Source organism: Myotis daubentonii, chromosome 13 (assembly GCF_963259705.1).
Source record: "Myotis daubentonii chromosome 13, mMyoDau2.1, whole genome shotgun sequence".
NCBI lineage: Eukaryota > Metazoa > Chordata > Mammalia > Chiroptera > Vespertilionidae > Myotis > Myotis daubentonii.
In genome coordinates, this window is record NC_081852.1 from 48,411,068 (window position 1) to 48,435,181 (window position 24,114).

General features: G+C 39.7%; 2 protein-coding genes and 1 long non-coding RNA gene across 8 annotated transcripts in view; 1 reads left to right on the forward strand and 2 right to left on the reverse strand.

Moving 5' to 3' along the window:
- The window catches only part of LOC132214311 (uncharacterized), a 37,161-nt gene extending 35,618 nt beyond the window's left edge, over nucleotides 1-1,543 (reverse strand). Inside the window, exon 1 of the long non-coding RNA XR_009448257.1 lies at nucleotides 1,457-1,543. This is a non-coding gene — a long non-coding RNA (uncharacterized LOC132214311). The remainder of the gene's footprint in view (nucleotides 1-1,456) is intronic.
- On the forward strand, nucleotides 383-5,360 carry SFR1 (SWI5 dependent homologous recombination repair protein 1). Of its 6 annotated transcripts, none has more exons than XM_059661322.1 (4): nucleotides 383-699; nucleotides 2,592-2,713; nucleotides 3,294-3,701; nucleotides 4,696-5,360. In XM_059661322.1, exons 2-4 carry the CDS (start codon nucleotides 2,618-2,620, stop codon nucleotides 4,885-4,887), a joined length of 696 nt encoding a protein of 231 aa, XP_059517305.1. In that variant the 5' UTR covers nucleotides 383-699; nucleotides 2,592-2,617; the 3' UTR covers nucleotides 4,888-5,360. The 6 variants fall into 6 exon arrangements, with proteins under 6 accessions (XP_059517305.1, XP_059517309.1, XP_059517306.1 ...); XM_059661326.1 differs by lacking the exon at nucleotides 383-699 and adding an exon at nucleotides 1,146-1,428; XM_059661323.1 differs by lacking the exon at nucleotides 383-699 and adding an exon at nucleotides 1,298-1,320.
- Nucleotides 5,361-9,649: 4,289 nt separating this feature from the next.
- Nucleotides 9,650-24,114, reverse strand: part of CFAP43 (cilia and flagella associated protein 43) — an 84,290-nt gene continuing 69,825 nt past the window's right edge. The window contains exons 29-38 of the mRNA XM_059661328.1: nucleotides 22,597-22,704; nucleotides 20,568-20,654; nucleotides 19,674-19,762; nucleotides 17,939-18,152; nucleotides 16,490-16,602; nucleotides 14,950-15,109; nucleotides 14,019-14,183; nucleotides 11,123-11,203; nucleotides 10,333-10,486; nucleotides 9,650-10,143 (exon numbers count right to left, since the gene is read on the reverse strand). Coding sequence (XP_059517311.1) covers nucleotides 9,977-10,143; nucleotides 10,333-10,486; nucleotides 11,123-11,203; nucleotides 14,019-14,183; nucleotides 14,950-15,109; nucleotides 16,490-16,602; nucleotides 17,939-18,152; nucleotides 19,674-19,762; nucleotides 20,568-20,654; nucleotides 22,597-22,704 — 1,338 coding nt within the window. The 3' untranslated portion in view covers nucleotides 9,650-9,976. The remainder of the gene's footprint in view (nucleotides 10,144-10,332; nucleotides 10,487-11,122; nucleotides 11,204-14,018; nucleotides 14,184-14,949; nucleotides 15,110-16,489; nucleotides 16,603-17,938; nucleotides 18,153-19,673; nucleotides 19,763-20,567; nucleotides 20,655-22,596; nucleotides 22,705-24,114) is intronic.

A 24,114-nucleotide genomic window follows, 5' to 3' on the forward strand; every position in this document is an offset into this window, starting at 1 on the left:
ATAAAAGCCTAATATGCAAGTTGTCCCCTTAGGTGGTTGTTCCACTGGGAGTTCGACTGCTTGCTATGACATGTGCTGACCACCAGGGGGCGGCGTAGACCATGGCAGGCGTCAGCATCTAAATGGCGCTGGCAACAGTGGAGGCGCTGCCAGGCCTGATGGGCTCCCACACGAGCAGGACTGCGGTGGGATGGTGGAGCAGATGAGTGGGCAGCGCCAGGTCAAGAGGCCCACACTGTGCCCTGACCCGCGGCCATGCTCACCATATGGAGTGCCGTTGACTCAGGTGGAGGGGTCCGCGGGGGCCCAGGGGCCCAGGTGCTGCCCAGGGCCCAGAGGTCAGCTGGGACCTGCTCTTCCACGCCAGATGCTGGTGCTTCGATCGCCTGCCAGGCGTAGGGACTGCACCCGTTCACGAATTTCGTGAACCGGGCCTCTAGTATAAAATAACAACTACAGACTGCTTCGGAGATACTAGCACTGTTCTCATCTGCAATGAATTCTCATTTAATCCTCTCATCCCTAGGAGGTCGATATTATAATCCCATTTTACCCTCGAGGAAACCAAGGCAGAGACACTCCGTTACGAAGCACATACAATAATGGTGCCTGGATTCGAACCCTGGCCATCTGACGCCCACATTTGTCTTGAACCACTGCATTAGGCTCTGTGTTTCTATCCGACCGCTCAGGACTCAGGTAAATCCTCTGGTCCTGACCACTCCCGGGCCAGTCAGAAAGGTGTCAGCACAGAGCCGGGGTCAACGTTTAAAAGGGCCATTCATCCCCCAGGACCGAGAACCCCGGCCCCGTAACATTCCCACCTTCCTGGTGACTCGGCAATTACTCAGCTGTCTTTGCCTAAAGCAGCACTCCACCCACCGAGCGCACTCGGCTGTTGCCCAGCCGCAGCCCATGGCCACACAGGAAACCGAGGGCGTGTGTTAGACTAAGGACGCGCTGCCCAGGATTCCCAAGGCCCGGTCTGCTCCAAACGTCTGCATCCGGCAACAACATCATCTCATTTCGGGATTTGTTCTGCTTCCTCTGTTGTACCACAACAAACGTCCTTGGGCGACATTTTCTCCCAGATTTGAAGCCAAACTGAGGAAATCTAAAATTTGAGGTAGCTACAGCAAAACCTCTGGGACTGGACCGCACGGGCTAGAAACGAGCTCGACTGGATTCTCCACAGGCCATTAACCCGGCGCGGCTCCTTTGTGGCCTCGGCCTTTGGAGAGTTTACGAGCTGTAAATTCAACACACGGACCTCCCTGAGGCTCTCGGTCCTCTCATGTCCGAGGAAAGGTCTTTGCTGTGGTGATCAAGGTGCCCAAACACAAACACAACGAAGCAGGAAGGAAAGTGTTGCTCAGAGAAGAGGGAGGGAAAGCCGCGAAGAAAAGCACGCTCCCTGGGAATCCGGTCGTGAGTTGCGACGCTCAGCCCGGCCTACCTGACGCCGGCAGCTGCGCGCGCAGTCCCGCCGCTCCAGGGCGCTGGGCGGAGCAGAGCCGCGCGCGTCTCTCAATTTGGCCAATCACGCGTCTCTGCCGCCTCTCCCGTGGCCTCGCCCCGCCCCTCCCCGCCCCGCCCTGTCCCCCTGGTGGAGACTCCTGGCCGCGCGCGCGCAGTGCCGCCGCTCTCGCGAGCTGGGTCAGTCAATCCGGCCAATCGCGCGCTGTTTCCGCCTCCCGCGAGGCTCTGCCCCTGGAACCGGAGCGCCCCCGGTCGGGGCTGGGCGGGTTCCCGTCGCTGTGGGGATGGCGGAGGGAGGTAGCGTCCGGGCTCGCGAGTATCTGTGTGAAAGCTGAACGGCCTTGGGGTCCGCTGTGCAGTCGAATAGCGCTGCCTTTCCGCGGTCAGAGACCTCTCAACCGCACTCGGGCCTGGGGCCTCCAGGGCTAGTGTGGTTTTCTGCAATGGTGGGAGGGAAGGGAGGACTCCTCTGTTCCCCGCGACCCCCTTCTCTCCCTCTCCTCCCCCCACACCTCCCTCAGTAAAGTTGATGCCTTTGTTTCGGGGAAACAAACCTCAGTGGACTCTCCTTTGCAGGGTCTTTTCGCTACTTAAACGGAAATGATGCAGACAGGCGTAAATTTATTTGCGGTTGTGTTCCTTATCCCTATGCCCTGGAGGGTCATTGGTTCCAATCGCACAGCCTTTAAGGTTCAGGGTGGTGGGACAGGTCTGATCATGTTCTTTGGGGGCAAGATTTCAGTTCTATTTCCTCTCATTGTGAAGCTGGCAGAACGAAATTAAAGAATTCATAACTATCCAACGTTCTTCCCCCCATATGGCAGGTTTTGAATATGAAAACAAATGGAGAGTCTTGTTTATATGAGACGCTGGCTAGTTAATTTGTCATGAAAAAACTAGTAGTCACCATGTGAACCAACACAACCTTGTTTAGGAGGGTAAATGGAAAACAACAGCAAAAAGCAGTGATGAATCACAGCTAAGTGAAAGAGGAAGATGCTGGCTTACTTGCTGATGTTACCTATAATAAAGAAATACTTTGATAAAGACGGGAGTCTATAGAAGATGGGGGTTAATTTGATCTCCGTTTTGTGATTATTTTTGTCTTTTAGAAGTAAACCACGATAACATTTTCAAGATGGAAAGCCCTTCGGACTCAGCTGTGATTTTACCTCGCACTCCACAGGGCTGTGCCAGTCTACCATCTCCCCATACAAGTAGTTCAAGAAAGCAAGTACGAAAATGTCGTTCTTTCAGTGGGCCAGTTCTATGTTTCTAGTGATTCTGGCAGTGGTGGTTTTCAGTCTACTGAAGATTGTTAACATCATGTGTAGCATGAATAAGTGTATTAAATGATTTTAGATCATCTAAGATAATGTATTTGACTTCTCCCCACCCCCAAAATTTCATTTTGAGTCAATTATTTATTTCAGATCAGGTTATTACAAATTGAAGAAGTTTGAATTTGCAGTGCCATGAAGGTCGTTGGTGGCAGGATCTAGGTCTATTCCAAAATTTGTAACTGAAGCACCTAGAGCAGGGTCAGGCATGTGCTAAGTTGCTGAACAGATGTTTGTGATTACTGGAATAAGTGTCTCAGCACTGTTGTAGAAGAGTGATGACTTTGCTAAAATAAAACTAATGGAGCTTCCAGGAATTAAAGACATTTTGTGATGGTTACTTAAGATCTATGGAGACAGAAAGCCATCTAGATAGTGATGTGTGCCATAGAAATGTAAGGTCTTTAGTTCTAGTAGATTTGTTTACATCAAGAATATTTTTTATTAACATTAATGTTTTTCTGCCTTTTACAGCCTATGAGTGCAACACTTAGAGAACGGTTGAGGAAAACTAGATTTTCATTCAATTCCTGTTACAATGTGGTAAAACGTCTTAAAGTAGAGAATGAAGAAAACGATCAGACCTTTCCAGAGAAAGCATCATGTTCAACAGAAGAAAATTGTTTGGAATTTCAAGATAATTTTAAGCACATAGACAGTGAATTTGAAGAAAGTTCATATTTGAAAAATACCATCAAGAATATCAATGCATGTGAATCTAAATCACTTGATACTGGCTCTTGCAGTGATCTCCAGAATGACTTTGATGAGACTCTTCCCCAAAAAGGATTAAATGAAGAAAAGGCAAAATTGGTGAAACAGATTCAGGAGAAAGAAGACCTTCTTAGGAGGCTAAAACTAGTCAAAATGTATAGATCAAAGGTGAGGATAATTTCAGAGTCATTGCATAATTACTTTTTAAATTGTTAGATATATTTTTAGGTAAATAATAGGAAAGTCATTTCAAAAAGAGAAAATTATTTTTAGCATAACAAGCAATAAGCCAAGTATTCAGAAACCTGGTTTCTAACAACTTTTAACTCAAATATGTCAGATTTAAAGTAGAAGAGGCCTCTAAACACCAGGTTCAACTTTTTAAAAGTCCCACCCTCGGTTTAATATGCAGTTGAAGTTTTTTAGCATGTGGCAATATTAGAAATATCAAATGTTAGATGCAAGTACAATGAGAACAGAAGTGACAGCTGATAGTGGATGATTTAAAAAGTTAAAACATGGGCCACAGAGTATAATAAAAAGTATTTTTAGTAGTGATCTTTTATTCCTCCAAATTATTAAAAGTTACAGGCATTTTGTTTGAAAAAAACAACAAATGTACTTTAGATTTCATCCCAGATAGATTGAATTAAATAGAACTTGGGCCCTTGGAAGAAGATAACCTTTATTTACCTGGATCATTCAAATATCTGCAATTTCTCCTTCCCTAGCAATGTGGAATAAATGATGGAATAGTATCTCTTATTTGCTATCTTGAATTTTTAGGATTTTTCTAAATATAGCTACTTGAGTTTTATGAGATAGTGAATGCTGAAAAATAATTTGAATATTTCATTTTTAAAAGTACAGCTGTAATAGAAAACCATTGTTGCTTTTCTACATAGTTTTGCCCTACTTAATGCTTTGATTTTTCCCTGAGTGTTGAGGGAGGCCCAGAGCTCTCACTAAACAAAATACCCTAGAACTCAATTGGAGTGTCATTGTAACAATCACCCTATTTTTCCCTGGGTATAAGGCTCATTCATGATCAAATATGTTGGTACCCTTTAAACCTACTCCACTGATTTAACAACTTAAGTTAAAATATGATGCCTGTCTAGTTATTGCCATACATTTATATGTTTTTTTTTTCCTGTTTCAGAATGACCTGTCTCAGTTACAGTTGTTAATAAAGAAGTGGAGAAGCTGTAGCCAACTGTTGCTTCATGAGTTGCAGTCAGCTATGTCTGAGGAGAACAAGAAACTTAGCCTTACTCAGTTGATAGACTACTATGGGTTAGATGATAAATTATTACACTACAACAGAAATGAAGAAGAATTTATAGGTGTTTAATTACTAATTTTTTCTCCAGAATATCTTTGAGGATGACAACTTAAAAAATACTTACACATTTTAAAGGGATGATATAAACCATTGGGGCTTAAAAGAAGGTATCTTGATGAACATCAACTTAGGGTACTCTGTTAGAAAAATATGTAACTTCTAAAATGAAAATTTAGTATTTTGGATAATCTGTCAAAAAATTTGACATTTAAAGATATGTGAAAAAAATTTAAATCATGTTTTAAAACATAATTTGGGCAGTTTTGGAAGTCAGTTATAATACATTGTCTTGTTTATTATAAAAAGATGTTTTATTTTAAATGTTAAAAAGTAGTTCAGTCTGGTGAATGACTAAACCTAAACTGGTCTAAAATGCCTGCCTGTCTCCTTAGTTTATGAACTTTGTTTCCATCAATTTACCACATATTTCCATCTGTATGGCCTATTAGGTAATTACTAGTAAACTCTTATGTCCAAAATTATATTCTTCAGATTTCTGCAAATTTGTTTCTTGTATTCCTCATCTCATTTAGTGACATGACCATCTATCTCTAACAAAACCACATATCATCTTCTCCTACTTTAAGACATGGCCTACAAGGTCTTTTGGATTCATCTTCCTTTCTAGCTTCATCTGTGAAATAGATGGGTATGTCTAGTTCACAGTTACTTCTCAGCCAGAAACCCATCTTCATAGGATTGTGTTTCTGGCTGCCCTGTCGTACAATGTCATCCTGGCCATGTACAATAACCCAAGCTGGCCCAGTCTCTGAGAATTTAGAATTGTGCTTGGGAGAAGAAAGCTCATTTCTTTGTGGCTGAAGCTATTGTATGTAAACTTGGAAGCTGGTGCACTTTCAGTCCTTCCTGAGAGCTTTCTGAATTTCTACTTTTGGGTCCTTCTAAGGGCGAGAACAGCTTTACTTACTTTAAAAAAAAACCTAACAAACTTAAAAAAAAGTACTTCCCTACTTGTAGACCCCCTTCTTCTAGGTGCACCCCATTTTCAGTCCAGTTCCTCCCAATGGCCTAACAAACTGTTAATATTTGGCATAGCAGGAGACCCAAGGACTGTGCTCTTGCATCCATTCTAATTGTTAGTGCCCATGACAGTAAGCTCAGTCACCTCCCTCCTACCTATTTCCTCCCCCAATACATAAATTCCTCCCTTCTTGAAATTGCCATTGTCATTGGCTTCTGAACCAAGAGGACTGGCCTAGGCCTCACATGTGCCTCCCCTGGCCCTGGGGAGCTGTGTTCTTTTGTGCCAACCAGCCTCCATCAACTGCTGCTCAGCCAGAGGGCCTAAATGTGGCAGGAGAAGCGGTTTAGCTGCTGATGGTGCTGGCATTTGACTGCAGTTGCACTGCTAACTTAACGCATTCCCTGGAGTCACTCTTACATGTTCAATTGGGAGATCTACAGCATCAGTGGAAGTCTGCTTCTAGGAGAGTTGGAGAGAGTAGACGGCACAGTAATGGGCATTTCCGAGGCATTGGCTGGAGGCTGAGGGCTCCAACAGCATAGTGGGTTCTCTAGTTACAGTAGGTTATGGAATATGGATCAGGCATATGGGAGAGTTTGGGGCATAGGGATGCCCATGAGGTGGTCTCTTTTTACAAAATCTTTTCTGTTGAATTTCACCTTCATTTGATGGTATACATTACTGGCATACCTCAGAAGTATTATAAACGGCTCATTTCCAGACCACCGCAATAAAGTGAGTCATGAATTTTTTTGTTTCCCAGTGCAACTTGGCTAACTGGTACAAAAGGTCTAGTTTTTGGCCCATCTCAGCTTTCAATATGTCTTCCTCACTAAGCTTATTCATTTCTAGCTTTATTAGGGTTATTAGTTGGCCTAATTTAAATATTGTTGTGCCTCAAAAAGTAGGGAGGCCCAAGGAAAGGAACAGCCAGTCAGTGAAGCAGTTAGAACACACACATTTACCCATTAAATTCACCATCTTATATGGGCATGGTTTGTGGCGCCCCAAAATAATTATAATAGTAACATCAAAGTTCACTGATCACAGATCATAATACACTAGAGGCCTGGTGCATGAAAATTCATGCACTGGAGGGGGGTCCCCTCAGCCCGGCCTGCCCCCTCTCACAGTCCGGGAGCCCTCAGGGGCAGGAGGTGATGCCACCATCACACCTCTGCTGCTGCCACTGCCGGCAGCGCAAGCCTTGGCTGGCCCTGGTTACCTGAACCTCAGGTGGCCCTGGGCAGTTGGGCAGCCGCCATCTGAGGCTTGCCTGTGCCTAGGGCCGGCCCTGGGGCACTGGGGAACTCTGGAGGCAGGAGTACCTGCTGCCCCGGCAGTGCTAAGGGGACTGGGCGCCGCCGTCTTTAAAGGTGTGGCAGTCAATTAGCATATTCCCTCCTTATTGGCTCTGGGCGCTGCCATCTTTGAGGGTGTGACAGTCAATCAGCATATTCCCTCTTTATTAGATAGGATAATAATGAAAAAAATTCAAAATGTGATACAGAGACATGAAGTGAGCAAATGCTGTTGGAAACATGGCACCAACAAATTTGCTTGAAGCAGTGTTGCCATAAACCTTCATTTTGTTAACACATTGTTTGCGGGTAGTTTTTATCACGCGCTAAAAGGTGGCGTGGGCCATTTTTGCTAATTTTTTGTGCAAATGGCAACGTTCAGTAAAATTACGATAACTTTAGTTTACGTATTTATATGTTACCCGCATTCTACCGCTAGTCTATAAAAAACGTATTAATACGTGTCCCGCGCTCTACTACACTGGTAGAACGTATAAATACGTAAAACGTGTAAACACGTTTCCCGTATACAATGTGTTAATACTCACCCGAGGATATTTTTTCCATTGATTTTTAGACAGTGGAAGGGAGTGGGAAAGATAGAGAAGAGAGAAACATTGACATGAGAGAGACACATCAATTGGTTGCCTCCAGCACATGCCTCAACCAGGGCGGGACCAGGGATGGAGCTTGCAACTGTGCCCTTGACTGGAATCAAACCCAGAACCCTTCATTCCCCGGGCTGATGCTCTATCCACTGAGCAATACCAGCAAGGGCCTGAATAACATTTTTATTCGGAAAAATGAAAGCTAACAGCACTTGTTTTGTGTCAGTTTAAAAAGTATGTTAACTCATTCAACATCCCAGTTTTTAAGACAAGGAAATTTAAGATCAAGTAGTTATTTAAAAACTAGTTATTTAAAATTAGTGCCTGAGCCAGGATCTATAACCAGGCAACTCAGTACCAGAGCCCTATTCTTAAGTGCTATGCTTAAAGCCATGCTATGTTTGACCCAGTTCATTACACTGCTTTTAAATAATATAGATAATATTTTAAAGGGCTATAAAATATGAATATAATTGCTGTTAGTTCAGCAGAAGCTGAGAAGAATCAGTACCATGGACAGTATCAAAAGTAGGTTGGGGTGCATGACCCACGTGCCCTTCCACAAACAATCCTCCAAACCCGAGGATACCTCCTGTTGAAAAGTCCTGCTATTAGGCTATAGTCTGGTGGGGGGCGGGGAGGGAGGGGAGCAAGAGGTTCCTGCTAACCTCCACTCTATACATGTTTCAAAGCTGTGGCATTCAAGCAAAAAGCATTGCCAGTCACCCAGGGCAGCTACTAAGAAACAGAAATCACAGACTGGTTTGTTAGGACCTTGGAATTCACAGAGCATTATCCAGTGAAATTTATGGCATTGACTATTAGCAAATAGAGCCTGCAGGCAGTTAATTTAGTTGACATGGAATTTGTATCACCAGTCGGGGGAGGGGAAGACTAGTATATTCATGGTTGATTCCAACTGACAGGACAGAGAACTGTCAATCCTATTTTATGTACAAGGTATTTGTATTCTTCACACACTTATCCACACTTGGATCCATGTTCCCATGCCCCACTCCCAGATCCCCCTTGTCAGATAATTTTGAAGGACTTTATATATAGAAAATGTTACCAATGGCACTTCCCTGCTGAATCAGAAAAAACTGACTACTTCAGGAGTAATTCTATTACTAAGGAGGGAAGTCATCAAAAATGTTGGTCATCAAAAATGTTGGTCATATTATTTCTCTTACCATTCCCATCTAGTATTGATCAGTGTATGGGTGATCAATTATTATCCTGGAAATTTCTAAATAAATGTTTAAATCTCCTAAATATTTTTTTCTAAATAGGTTTTATAGTAGCTCTCTTGCTTTACCTACACCAGTGTACATTGGACATGGCGTTGCAGATTAAAATTAACAATTCACAAATTGCAGAACAATGAGACATTGACATCACTTGAAGATTGTGGTCAGTGTTTCATATGGTAGCATCTTGGAATGTAACATTCCACGGGCTATGGAAGAGCAAAGCAGTTTCTGACCAGTTAATCTCATTATTTCATTCTCATCTGCATGAACATAGCAATAAACTTTTCATGAAAATAAAAAACATTTTTTTTCTGTTTGCTAAACAATTGGGTAGGACACAAACTTGAATTCTGTTACAATGAACATAACATGCAGAAGATTATGTTATGTACAAAAAATGTCATAATTTATGAATGATTTAGGGCTTGATAAAAGTAAATAGTTTACCATGTTCTCATTGCTAGAAGAAGGAATAATCTTAAATGTTCTGGCAATTTTTTCTGACTATAGAATAAATGCTTATTGAGGAAAACTTACAAAATATAGAAAAGTATGAAAATCATCCATAATTTCATCATAACATCAGGTAATTTATAAAATTAGAAATGTCACTTGTGGCTAAAAATAATTTCCTGTTGTCTTTAAGACTTTCTATATTATCACTGTGAAAGTAATTTTTGATAAAATTAAAACTAAATGAAATACCTCTTGAATACTGAGTAAAAATCTTGCTCATTCTTGAAAACAATAACTCATATTTTATACATTTATTTATGCATGACAAACATTTTTATAATTATTAAGGCTAAAATTAAATAATTTGCTACCAAACTATGCAACTGAGAAGAGGCTCTACTTAAATTTCCTGATATGAAAGAACAAAAAATCATTTTAATCCAATTAAATTATTTTTAAATGATTGATTTGGTCTTGTGTTTCCCACCAGTGTTTTTACATTGGAATAAGAGCAGGATATGTTTTCATCCTTAGTCTTTCAACTTCAGCTTGCAGTACTAAAATCTGTTCAGCTTGTTCTTTTGAAATATTTGTTAACTTTTGTTGTTCCATCATGTTTTCATATTGTACTTTGGCAATTTTTTCAAAAGTCAGTTGAGACCCTATCCCAAAAATGAAGAAGAAAAAAATTAGTTGTATTATTTTATATACTTTCAAATATAATAATAGCATACAGAATCAATTAAAAACATAGAAGAAATGCTGGTAACTTTATAACAACTGTACAGATTTCAGGAATACTGGTTACTTTTAAAGAAACCTATATTGAGTAAAGAAATAAAAAAGCTTACCCATGGCATTAGAGATGTCTTTCCTCTCTGAGACAGCCACCAATTCTTCTTGCAAATTGCAGCTTAGACTGTAATTTGTTACATCTTTTTGATTGCTGAACTTTCCCAGTTTTTTCAGTAGTTTTTTACAGTTTTCCACGTTCTTTTTGTGGGTCTGAAATTTTTGTTCCCATGAAGATCCACAGAAATAATTTTGAAAAAATGTATTTTATAAAGACATTATTCTTAAAATTTATTATCATCATTAAGATATCATCTGATCACTATATATTGAGTGCCTACCATAATGCCTGCACATAGTAGGTACTTAAATTATTTGTTGAAAGAAGGAATTGTACACTACCACATTTTAGAAAAAAATCTTGTATATTCTTAAGAAGGAGATAAGATTAAAACACATAGACTTGAGATTACTTTGTTTTCATTTTCTATGTGCTACACAATCAAAACAACATTTGTTAAGCAGTTATTTTAAAAAAGCCTTTACAATGCCAAGAAAAGTCTATCAACATTTCTATTACACAAATCATAACCTGATGTGAAATAGGAAATTCATGTACAATCAGATATGTCCCAAGGGGTTAATTCTAATATTAAAAGAAGTGCTTCGTCTACCAGACTTGTTATGGTTGCAAAGACACTATTCAGGGATCTCTAATAACATCCTGAATATCAGTAAAGGACCTCAATTTTGTTAGGTTCTGTTTGAATTCATAATTTGGAACACTATTACTTTGTTCAAATGATCACAACTGTTGGCATTATAATGATTAATATCTTTGAGAGTTACCTTATCTATAACAGCAATGGTTTGCTCCATTATTCCAATCTGAATGGCAACCAAAGTCTCATAGTTTGGTTCACTTAGGTACTTTGAGAGAAGAAAAAAAACTCACAATAAATGTAAGAACATTTTTCTCTATTTTTTTCAATAGATAACTTCAAGAAGATGATCTTAGTTTTCAAAGTTATTATTTTCACAAACACTATACATCTAAGTCAAGTCATTTGACTTTTGTGCTATAATATTTACTTGTATTTAGCCACTAAAATGGTTACCTATACGCTAATGATTACAAATGCCTTGAGTTTTTTTCTCATTCATTTGTTCATTCATTCAAGTCACTAAATATTTATTATCTCATTTGAGTCCCACATTAACAGTGTTCTCGTGAAAAACACTGAGGGAAATACAAAGTAACATGATCTACCATCAAGAAAAAGAGAACATGTAGAATTGATTAGTTGCCAAGAAATATATAAAATGACTGCAAACTCAAAGATGGAGTTGGGATGTGGTTTCTCTGGACTTGGGGAAATCAAAAGGCTTTATGGAAGAAGTGGCACATAAGCAAGACTTTGAAAAATAGACTTGGAATGTGAAAATAATGAGGAAAGATATTCTAGAGAGAAGAACTGGTAATAAGCAAAGGCACAGAGATTGAATCCTAGATAACAATAATCAGTTTGGTTTGAGAATACTGATGTATGATAGGATCTTGGAATGCATTGGAAAAGTAAGGTTGAATGATACCGAACACCCATCAAAGGTTTTCATAATTCATTTGCCAGGTAAGAAGTGGCAGTTGAAATATGTTTGAGCAGAGTAGTAATGTTATTAAAGCTGAATATGAATATCAACCTGACAGTAGTATATGGTATACATTAGATAAGAGAAAGAGCCAAGATAAGAGACCAGTTAGAAGATTATAGAACTAGAGGCCCGATACACAAAAATTTGTGCACTCAGGGGGTTGGGGGGAGAGGTGGTCCCTCAGCCTGGCCTATGCCCTCTTGCAGTCTGGGACCCCTCAGAGGATGTCCACCTGCTGACTTAGGCCTGCTCCCTGGGGGATTGGGCCCAAACTGGCAGTCAGACATCCTTCTGGCAGCCTGGCAGCCCTTGGAGGATGTCCACTTACCAGCAGGGAGCAGACCTAAGCTGCAGTCGGACATCCTTAGTGCTGCTGAGGAGGCGGGAGAGGCTTCCGCCACCACCGCTGTACTGGCAGCCATCAGCCTGGCTTGTGGCTGAGCAGAGATCCCCCTGTGGGAGTGCACTGACCACCAGGGGACAGGTCCTACATTGAGCATCTGCCCCTTGGTGGCCAGTGTGTATCATAGTGACCAGTCATTCCCAGTCATTCTGCTGTTAGGGTCAATTTGCATATTACCCTTTTATTATATAGGATAGAGGCCTGGTGCATGGGTGGGGGCCAGCTGGTTTGCCCTGAAGGGTGTCCCAGATCAGGGTGGGGGTCCCGTTGGGATGCCTGGCCAGCCTGGGTGAGGGGCTGATGGTTGTTTGTAGCTGGTCACACCCACTTCAGGGTAGGGGTCCCCACTGGGGTGCCTGGCTAGCCTGGATGAGGGGCTGATGGCTGTTTGCAGGCTGGTCACACCTCCTGCAGGGTGGGGGTCCCCACTGGGGTGCCTGGCCAGTCTGGGTGAGGGGCTGAGGGCCATTTTCAGGCTGGCCAAGCCCCCAGCGACAGAAACTCCCAGCCTCTCCTTTTTTCTTTTTTTTTTTATTCTGGGATTTATTTACCTTCTATAATTGAAACTTTGTTGCCTTTTGCGGAGGCTACAGCTGGATGCAGGAAACTTGGCTTCCTCCATCACTGGAGCAACCAAGCCTCCTGTTCACTCCAGCTCTGTGGCTGCCAGCCACCATCTTGGTTGGGTTAATTTGCATATAGTTGCTCTGATTGGCAGGTGGGCATGGATTAAGGCGTAGCGAAGGTATGGTCAATTTGCATGTTTGTCTTTTATTAGTGTAGAGGCCCAGGGTGCAAAATCGCATGAGACCCCAGACCTGCCGCGCCATGAGACAAGACCTGCCGCGCCGTGAGACCCATCAATGCACCTCCTGGTGACCGGTCATTTGGTCGTTACGGCGTTATGGCCTCTGGCCTTTTATAATATAGATTGTCTAAATCATTGAAAAGGAAGTTGTGAGCTAGGGTAAAGGCAGTGGGGATAGAGAATGAAGGAATACATAAATAAACTAGGCAAGACATGGAAGGAAAGGCAAAGCAAAGAGGGTAATCAAAGATGACTACAACTTTAAGCCTGAGTGAGTGACTAAAAAAACACTACAGAAGCAATTTAAGAAGAGATGCTATTGGGAGGTATAAAATATAGAAATAGAGCTTGAGGGAGGTCAGGGCCAGAGAGCTTGGATTGGAGTTGAACTGGAAACCAGAGAGCTTGAATTAGTCTCTTAAAAGTAATCAATTAAGTTAGAACACAAGAGAGCTAAGGGCAGAGTCTTAAAAAATAGGTATATTCAAGAGTTAGAAGCAAAAGAGAAATGAGTAAAAGGGGCAAAGTGGTTTGACATGTTGGAAGCAAAAAAGGAGAAAACGGGGATGATAAAAGCTACAGGAATGGGCAATCAAGAGAGTCAAATGCTATAGAAAGTTGAAGGATGTTGATGACTGGGAAAGTGACCACTGGATTTGACAAGTAGGAAATCCTCAGTGAACTGCAAGATAGAGCTATACAACAGAATGGATCACAAAGAACCCAAGGCAGTAAATATAAATTACTAGAAAGAAAAGACAGATTTTGTAGACAAACTATGAAATACTTCTGGCTTCAAATATGCTTGATATCACTGAGGCTTCTAATTAACTACTAGTTGAATGAAATTAAAATTATTTAGTGGGGCAGGGAGAACTTACCTTTTGACGTTCTCTTGAAAAAAACAGCATCTGAATATCCCAAGCCCTCTGATTTAGATCTTCCATTTCCATCTCCATTTTCTTATGTTCCCACTCAATCTGAAATATTCCTTTGTGGATATCTTTACTTTCCATCATGCTAGCAACTTTCTTATGCCCTTGAGTCTTAAAAAAAAGGTATATTCTGATGTTCATATAATATGATTTTGCACAAAGAATAGAGAATATTTGAAGCAGTATTCTATAATTGGAAAACATGGATCACAGAAATAATTGTGTCTGTTTAAAAATATAGCAAATACTAAAAAATTACTTCTTGGGAAAAATCTGACGACTATAAAGCATGGTTATTAAACAGAGGGAATTATAGGATAAATTTGAATGGGATAGCCAATTTATATGTCAATGCTTAGACAGACCAATCATCAATCCTCCAATCTGTATGCATTTGTAGCCTGGCTCTCTGCCCTGCTTCCTGATGCAATAGATAAACTGTTGAAAATAAAGATTAAGAGAAAGTCGCAAAGGCAGACGCATTACATTGAGCGGAACAAAGATTTTTTAAAAAAATGTAGTATGTATCATGTCAAAAACTCTGTAAGCTAGAGAAAATAAACACATTTGTCATAAAAATGGAGGAATAAGAAATATTTAATACAGTAGGTAATATGTTGTTGTTTTCTCTTTTTAAAAAAATATATTTTATTAATATTTTACAGAGAGGAAGGGAGAGAGAGAGAGTTAGAAACATCGATGAGAGAGAAACATCAATCAGCTGCCTCCTGCACACCTCCCACTGGGGATGTGCCTGCAACCAAGGTACATGCCCTTGACCGGAATTGAACCTGGGACCTTTCAGTCTGCAGGCCCACACTCTATCCACTGAGCCAAACCGGTTTCGGCTGTTTTCTCTTTAAAAAATAATAATTACCCTAATCACGGCATTCAGGTCTTCAATTATGGTCTTGTTGATGAGAATGGCATCAGGATACTCCAGCAATAACTGAAAATTCTCCAGTTCTACTTGTCCTTGTTTAAGGAGAATTTGGATGGTCAAATTCAACTGGAATTTCACTTTCTCTTCCTGTAATCTAAGTTTAAAAAGATTTCAAAGTAAGTAATTATAATGGATTTATATTTCAAATTTCACCTATTATCGGGCAATATCCAAATTTAAATGTCCTTCAGCTGAAGGAAAACATGCTGGAAATTAATGTGGAAAATATGTTCCCAATAATGAGCTTTCCCAGAGGGCTCCAGGATACCCCTTCTTATTGATATAAATCACTCTTGGGAGGCTCAAAAAATGGTAGGGACAGAAATATATTCATAAAGTTTCACTTTATGATTATAAAACATTAATATAATTGTGATCATAAGTTGACAAAAACAGAGATGCTACCAAATAATAAATCTATTGATGTTTTGATTATGTATTGACTTCTGATGATATATTAAGAATGTTTAATTTATCTGCTACTTATCAAATCTATTTCTAGGTAACTCATATTTCTCTTTATAACCTAGATCTTAAAATGACATGTCAATATGGCTGTAAATATAGCCAAAAGTAAAGTAAGGACAAAGCTGTAGCCCTATCACTCAGCAAAATACAACAAGTTCCCCTAAAGAAAAAGATATTAGCTGGTTAGGTGACTAGATGGAAAATTCTTAAATAACTAATTAATTTTCCACACAGTTGTTTGTGTGGCTTGAGCCCAAAATTACTGATCAGCAAAAACAAATTCTTTGTGTTTTTTTGTAGAAGGAGATGAAAAAATACTAAATTTTTTCCAAAAGTTACCTATCCTGTATAATAAAAGGGTAATATGCAAATTGACCCGATGGGCGGAACAACCAGGAATGACCGGTTGCTATGACGTGCACTGACCACCAGGGGGAAGATGCTCAATGCAGGAGCTGCCCCCTGGTGGTCAGTGTGCTCCCACAGGAGGAGCTCCGCTCAGCCACAAGCTGGGCTGAGGGCTGTGAGCACAGCGGTGGTGGTGGAGTCTCTCCTGCCTCCTCAGCAGCTCTAAGCCTGTCAGTTGGACATCCCCTGAGGGCTCCCGGGCTGCCAGAGGGATGTCTGACTGCCAACTTAGGCTCGATCTCCCTGGAGTGGGCCTAAGCTGGCATGTGTACATCCGCCGAGGGGTCCCAAACTGTGAGAGGGTGCAGGCCAGGCTGAGGGACACCCTCCCCCCACCCCCCAATGCACGAATTTTTGTGTACCAGGCCTCTAGTTTGTTATAATAGTAATGGAACATGTAGGCAACTTCCATTCTGAAATAAGGTGTTGTGTAACAAAATGCACTTTTTCAAAGAGAAATTCTGAAGCTCAAGGAGATATATAAGTCTCTGCCAGCTGTAAGCGAGCGAGTAGGCATTCTTCCCCCAGGATAACAGAAGCTAATTTAGCCCTAGGTTAGACTTTGAATAAATGAACATGAATGAAAGGCTGGATTTACAGAATGAGTTCATGGGACACTTTTTCAATTTCCTCTTGCACCTTCTCATCCTCATCAACTCTCTTCCGGAGGAAAGCCATCATTTCCACTAAACCAGCTGCTTTCTGCTTTACCTGAAGAAACCAAGCCACAAACATCTCAGAACATATGGAGCTTTAGAAATAAAAGCAAACAAAAATTTAAAGAATTTTAGAAAACATACATCCGTTAACTTTGTTACAAAACCTTAACAAATCCATCTTTCTAAGAGATTAATAAAAATTTAAATCCCTGCCATAAATAATACAAGATTTCTAGAACTTATATGGTATATCCCATGAATAATTTGAAAATATTACTCTTGCTGAAAATCAAATACGCAAGCAATAAAATTTTTCTTATATCTTATTTTAACATTTGTTCTCATCACCTTAGGTAAAATGATAAAATCATAGATACTTTATAAAAATAGGCCAATCTGTGGCACTGAATTTAGGGAATCTGGGGGAGGGGAGGAAAGAGGTGGTCAAGAAGCAACAAGAGGAAGGATTCTCTTTACAATTAAACACATTCTCAACTTTTTACCCTTTGCTAAATTTTATATTTTATTGACTTCAGAGAGGAAGGGAGAGGGAGAGAGAGAAACATCAATGATGAGAGATCATCATTGATAGGCTGCCTCCTGCATGCTCCAAACTGGGGATCGAGCCCGCAACACAGGCATATGCCCTGACTGGGAATGGAACCGTGACCTCCTGGTTAATAGGTCAGAGCTCAATCACTGAGCCACACTGGCTGGGTTACATTTAAAAAAATATTCTAGCAAAACTATAAAGTTGTTTCTGGTGGAATATAATTCTAATCGATGCAAAAAGAGGTAAGGACTACTCAAGATCAAGGCAGAGAGGAGAAGGGAAGTTATGTCTATAACTGTGGTATCCAAGAGAGATATAATATCAGCCATAAATGCAAGCCACATATGTAATTTTAAATTTTGTAGTAGCCACATTATAAAAAGTGCAATTAAACAGGTAAAATTAATTTTACTAATATATTTTATTTAACACAATATATCCAAAATATTAACATTTCAACCTGTAATAAATATAAAAATATTGAGACATTTACCATTATTTTTTTCATTATTTTAAGTTTTCTAAATCTGTGTGTATTTTCTACGTACATCATGTCTCAATTAGGACTAGCCATATTTATTTCAAGTAAACAATAACTACATGGAGTGAGTGACCACCATTTTGGACAGTGTGGGTCTACACAGGTATTGACCTATACTTAGCCCTCAGTAACACTATGGTTAATATTTTATTTCATTATTATTCTTATTAATATTACTAATACTACCCTAGCAAGAAAACCTAAACAATTAGATTTTCTGGGAGTACTGACCACCCATAAACTATGTATCTTATATTAGTGCACTAAATGAAAGGAAATTGAAAAGTTATATACTTTTTGTTCATTTTCCACTTTCATTCGTCTGGTCACACAGAAATGATTCCAGACCGAGGGGTCCAAGCCTTCTGGCATGTTATTAGTATTGTCCAAGTCATCCATGGCTTTCATTAACTGAGCAAAGGCATCTTTATTCAATTTCCCAGATCCTGGTCGCTCTCCAAAAGGCACAAGACTGGCCATCTCTGAGTGTGTTTTCGGTTTGTGAATCCTGGTATTATCAATAAAAGCCCATCAACCTTCCACATTCTCATACATCCAAAAAAAAAAAATCAATGTTAAATAATATGATCCTTAGCATAGGTATGACATTGCATGACACTTTCCTTTGGCACTTGTAGTCAGATTATTCCAAAGAGAAAAGCACCCTCTTTGATCTGTTTCCATATTCTCTGGATCCCAGACACGACCTTGGCTAAACTATAGCTGCTCCCTAACTGTTGTCAGCACTGGCAAATTACCTGGATTACAAAAGGTCTCCCTTCTTGAAGGAGAGATCAAGAGTGGCTGGGACAAGCAAAATCCACAGGAGTTAGTTATCAGTGAACCAACTTTATAAGAAATGTTAAATGGTCTTCTTTAAGCAGAAAGGAAAGTTCATAACCAGAAATATGAAAATATAAGAATTGAAAAAATACATCCTTCTTGGTATTTTTAAGCTGGCAGGTGAAGGCCCAAGAGAAGGGTGGGTGTTCCCTTGTTCTGTGCCACGTCCTCTGCAGGTATCCTTTTGCAGGTGAGTAGCTTAGACTATGTTCCGATGTGCACACAACTCGAGAAGAGCCTCTTTCATCTACACCAATAGATTAGTTTTGTTTCCCTGGGCTGTGGCTGGGAAGGGAGTTCACTATCAAATGCTTTACAATACACCATGACGTGAATATTGTTATTCTGTTTCTCTAGATGAGGAACAGAATACTTTCTTCACAAGGCTTATTATAACTCATTACTTGAAAAATAGGGAAATCAAGATATGAACCATGTTCTAAATTGAGTTCTTCAGGTTGCATGTAACCCATCAAAGGTGAGAGAACGAGTTTGTATCTCATACACAAATGGGCCTATATCTTTGTGACAAACTCCTGATTTCTAGATTACATTTGAAAATTATGGAAATATGAATTTATAAAAAATTGGAAATATGCAGGACTGTAATTCTAATGATACTCTCAGTATAAAAATCAAATATTTTAAAACTCTTTTGATAATGGTTATATTCAAGAATTTGTACTGGCATTTTTTGGACTTTGTCTTAAACACAATCACAGGAGATGCTCTGAGAAAAAGTGATTTGTGGTAAAATAAGTTCGGAACACACTGCTTACTCCATTTTTTGTATTTGGAGACCCAAAGGCCAAAAACAAGTTCTGAGAAGTTCTTGTAAAGAAAACTGTTTAACTTTTCTGTTTTTTTAACCCAAGGTTTTCCCCAAACTTATTTTGTCCTGGAAGCCTTTTACATGTAGTTCCAATTCATACCACAAGGGACTCTTTGCTTACCTAGGTAATTATTTTTACATAATGAAAAGAAATGATTATTCTTCATTACTAACCTTAAGATATAAGAATAATCTTTAAAAAAACTGAATTATATCAAGACACTTGAACATTTTCACATAAAAGATGTTAGACTGAATATTTCCATCTAATTGTGAGAAAAGTTGAAATCTGATAACATTCCTATTTATTTAGAGACTTTTCCTCAGATACATGATAGCAAAGGAGATACAAACCTTGGTCGGCGTTTAAAGAGTTTGTAGAGCATATCCACCTGATAACTGGGGATTTCAGAAAATTCCTTTTTAAAGCTGCGATCCATAACCTAAGCACAAACAGATCATTGCAGGATTGCAATTGTTTCAGAAACATTTTATCTGTTGCCAATATAGGGTTATTATCACTTTGATTTTTAAAAGCCATGAAAACTTGGTTTATAAAGAAGACTTGTTAGGGAGTGACCACTCACTGTACAAGGATTTCTCAAAGATTTTTAATAGGAAGCACATTAGTGAATTAAAAATATTATTTCATATTAGAGGTCTTAGAACTGAAGTTTTTCAAAATATTTACCCATAAAACATGCAAAATCTATTCCATTCCATTTCATTCCATTTCATTCCATTCCTATTCCATTCTTCTTCTTTTTTCTTTAATTGACTCATTGCCTCCCACATGTGCCCCAACTGGGGCCAGGCAGCGAACCCACTACCCTTCGGTCCTTGGGCCTACCATTAAAGAACACTAGAAAGGGCTACTCCATCCTTCTTTATTTACTTTTCTATTCCATTATTTTCCATTAAAAAACTGCTGATCATAGTCTACCAAATTGATATCATAACCAACTAATGGGGCCTGCAACCTGAAATTTGAAAAGCTCCAAAGTCTAGATGATCTCTCTCATTTTTGTGCAAGAGAAAGCTTAAACCAGAGATGTTTACACACATTTATTTTTACACAGTGATTTTCAGAAATATACAAAGGTATAGAATGGAATTAACTCATAATTGAGAATTTTAGTAGGAGAAGAATCTATGAGGAAATTAAATTGTAATTCTTTTAATCTTCCCTTAAGTCCAGGCAGCAGCAACTCTACTGCATTGGTAAGTGGGTAAGACTGTGGCTCTCACCTTGTCTTCTGCCAGTAAGTTGTCATAGTGCTCCTTGTACAAATCAAGGTCGTCTTTAGCTTTCTGGATGGCCTCTACAGTCTGGCTCTATAACAACATTGGGAATAGCCAGTTGTAACTGAATATTTTTCAGAATAAACACAAATATATGAGGCACTAAAAAGAACAAGGAATTTCTAGTACAAGATAAATATGTCAGTGATGTATCCATTGCAGATAACATTTTAAAAAAATATATGTTTTTATTGATTTCAGAGAGAGGAAGGGAAAGGGAGAGAGAGATAGAAACATCAATGATAAGACAAAATAATTGATTGGCTGCCTCCTATTGGGGATCGAGCCTGCAACCCAGGCATGTGTCCTGACTGGGAATCTAACCTCAACCTCCTGGTTCATAGGTCAATGCTCAACCACTGAGCCACACCAGTTGGGCTGCAGATAACATTTATAGAAAAACTAAACCAACTGGAGACTTCAAAGAAACAAACATCTAATCACCTGTTTCTGAGTATAGCTAGCTCTGTATGCGAGTGTGGAAGTGACTACAGAGCATGCTACATTCTCGGCAGGGCAATATGGATGATAAAATCTCACAGGCTTGGGAGTCTCCTGGAGCTGGGTTCTGAGAGACTGAGTATATAAAAGGACAATGGCCAGACCAAATATAAAAATAGAACTCTTATTCCTAACCTCTACAGCAATTGGCCCCAAACTGTCAAGACTTGAAAAATAACTTTCATCTTTTAAAATATTTGCCACCATCTCTAACTTAGGACCAACCAGAGAAAGCCAATATTCTCCCCAAACCAATCACATAGGTTGCTGAATTTCTAAATAACTTCCTCTCTCCCCCACCCCGCTTCCTCATGCCAATAACATCAGAATAGAGGGCATCTGAAGCCCTCTCTTTTTTTCATTATAAAGTTTTCCCATCCCTCTGCCTGCCTTTGAATGCCTGCCAAACACAAATGATGATGGCTGGTTCCCTTACTATACCAAGCTCTGAATGAACAGTCTGCTTATTCTCATTTAGATGGTCTTCATTTATTTCCACAGTTCCAGTTTCTGCCATATTACATCCTAGTTGGTGACTTAGGCATGTTACCAGTCTCTCTGAGATGGTCTCCACATCTGTAAGGAATGCCAGTACCCTGCAGGGTTGCTATGAGTAGGGTTGTATGTAGAAGGTGCTTTGCATATACTGCTTAACAGACTCTTAGCAAAGAATAAGTACATATGTCATATATGGTACTTTAAATCAACCATGCTCATAACTTAACTTTTATTAATATTACCAATAAAGGCCAACATACTTAGAAAATTATGTGACAAGCATTTTTCTTTCATTGTCTCTTTAATGAAACTCATCTATCCATGCTCCTATTTATTAGATAAGGTTTTACAGAATATGACAGCTTTTTATTCTATAAGCTAACCCACTGCTTACAGTAGTAAAACTTAGGGTGCCAAATGGTCCAGAGAGAACAACATTCCCTAGTGAAGAGCTTGCAAATAGCTTAAAAGGCTACTAGTATATGTCTTGTCCAAGGCCCCATAGCCAGTCAGTGATTAAAATCAGGTGTTTTTTTTTTAACCATGAAGCTATATGGCCTCATTTTATAAACCATACTAGAGACCCGATGCACGAAATTCATGCAAGAATAGGCCTTCCATCCCCTGGCTGCCGGCACTGGCTTCCCTCTGGCACCCGGGACTCAGGCTTCCCTTATAGCCCTTCCTTTGTCTGGAAGGTTGTCTGGAAGGACGTCCAGTCTAATTAGCATATTATGCTTTTATTATTATAGATGTCACATGAAAGATATATAGTTCTTTTGATTAAAAGATTGCAAATGAAGAATCATAACTTTCACCTCACCCTGGAGCAGAGTTCCAGACAGGGAGCCATGGAGTGCACATAGCTGAGTAGGAATATGGAAGGAAGGAAGGGTCTAGGCATGTGTGCTCTTGTTAAAAAAGGAGCATGTCTTATCAAAAAATGCTGTACTCAGGTATCAGATACTATACTTACTTTCTCCTCCTGCTTCTTTTTAAGATAGTTGTTTAGAAATGTTTCTCTGGTGCTTAATTCTTCATCCAACAGTAAAGAAAAGAGAAGGTTATTTATTTTCAGTTCCTCCTGTGGGAATATTTAAAAAGGGGGAATGATCAATAGTCCTACTTAAGAAAGAATTTTTCATCTGTAATACTCTCAACAATAAAGATTTTAAAAATAATAATAATAAAGGATTATTCTATTTAGGGCCAAGGACTTGGCACTCATCAAGCAAGTTTATGACATATAAGAAAGATGAATCTTTTTTTAAGAAAATGGGGATATAAACTGTTACAATAACTACTCAGTTGTTTTATACTTTTCATCTTTTCATTGTAAGGTAAAAACTATATACAGAAAAAATGTAACAAACAAATGTGGAGTTTAATGAATTGTTATGAAGGCAGACACCCTTGTAGTCACTGTCCAGTTCATGAAACAGAACTTTGCCACTACCCAAAGCCCTTCCATGTGTCCCATCATAGCCTCCACCCCAATCATAACCACTGTCCTGACTCAGAGTAATCACTTTCTTATGTTTCCTTATAGTTTTATTACCCAAGTATCTTTGTCCAAGTACAATAGTATAACTTTTCCATTAAAAAAATATAACATTTTTTAAGTTTTTTATACTCCACAGATTCCTTTCCATCCCTTTCTTTTCCTTACGTTTGTCTGCAGTTATCACCTAGTCTGCATTTTACTAGTTGTATATTTATGGTGAATTTATCAGGGTCCTTCATCCCATGTATTTCCTGAAAATTGGCAGCTGAATCAGAGGTCTGATGAGACCAATGTTTGGTCCCTTTAGCAAGACTGTAGGAGATACTGTGTTCTTTGAAAAGGAGACGTATGTATAATATCAGGTTGTCTTTTCTTTTTGTGATGTTAGCAGCTATCAATGCTCAATGCCCAGGTCCATTAATCCATTGAGAGTTGCAAAATGGTAATATTCTATTTCTATTATACCCTTTTTTAACTTACTAATTGAAATCTATAATAATAAAAGGGTAATATGCTAATTAGACCGGACATCCTTCCAGACATTATTCCGGATGTCCTTCCTGATGAAGCCAGGGCTGGAGGGAGGAAGCCAGGTGCTGGCAGCCAGGGGAAGGAAGGCCTATTCTTTCATGTATTTTCGTGCATCAGGACTCTAGTTATTTTATAAAGAGAGGTTTCTCTTTATCTGCCTTTTGATTATCCTATATAATAAAAGGGTAATATGCAAATTGACCCTAACCGCAGAACAACTGGGAATGACTGGTCGTTATGACACACACTGACCACCAGGGGGCAGATGCTCAATGCAGTAGCTGCCCCCTGGTGGTCATTGTGCTCCCACAGGGGGAGCTCTGCTCAGCCACAAGCCAGGCTGATGGCTGCCAGCACAGCAGTGGTGGTGGGAGCCTCTCTCACCACCTCAACAGCACTAAGGATGTCCAACTGCAGCTTAGGCCTGCTCTCTGCTGGCAAGTGGACATCCCCTGAGGG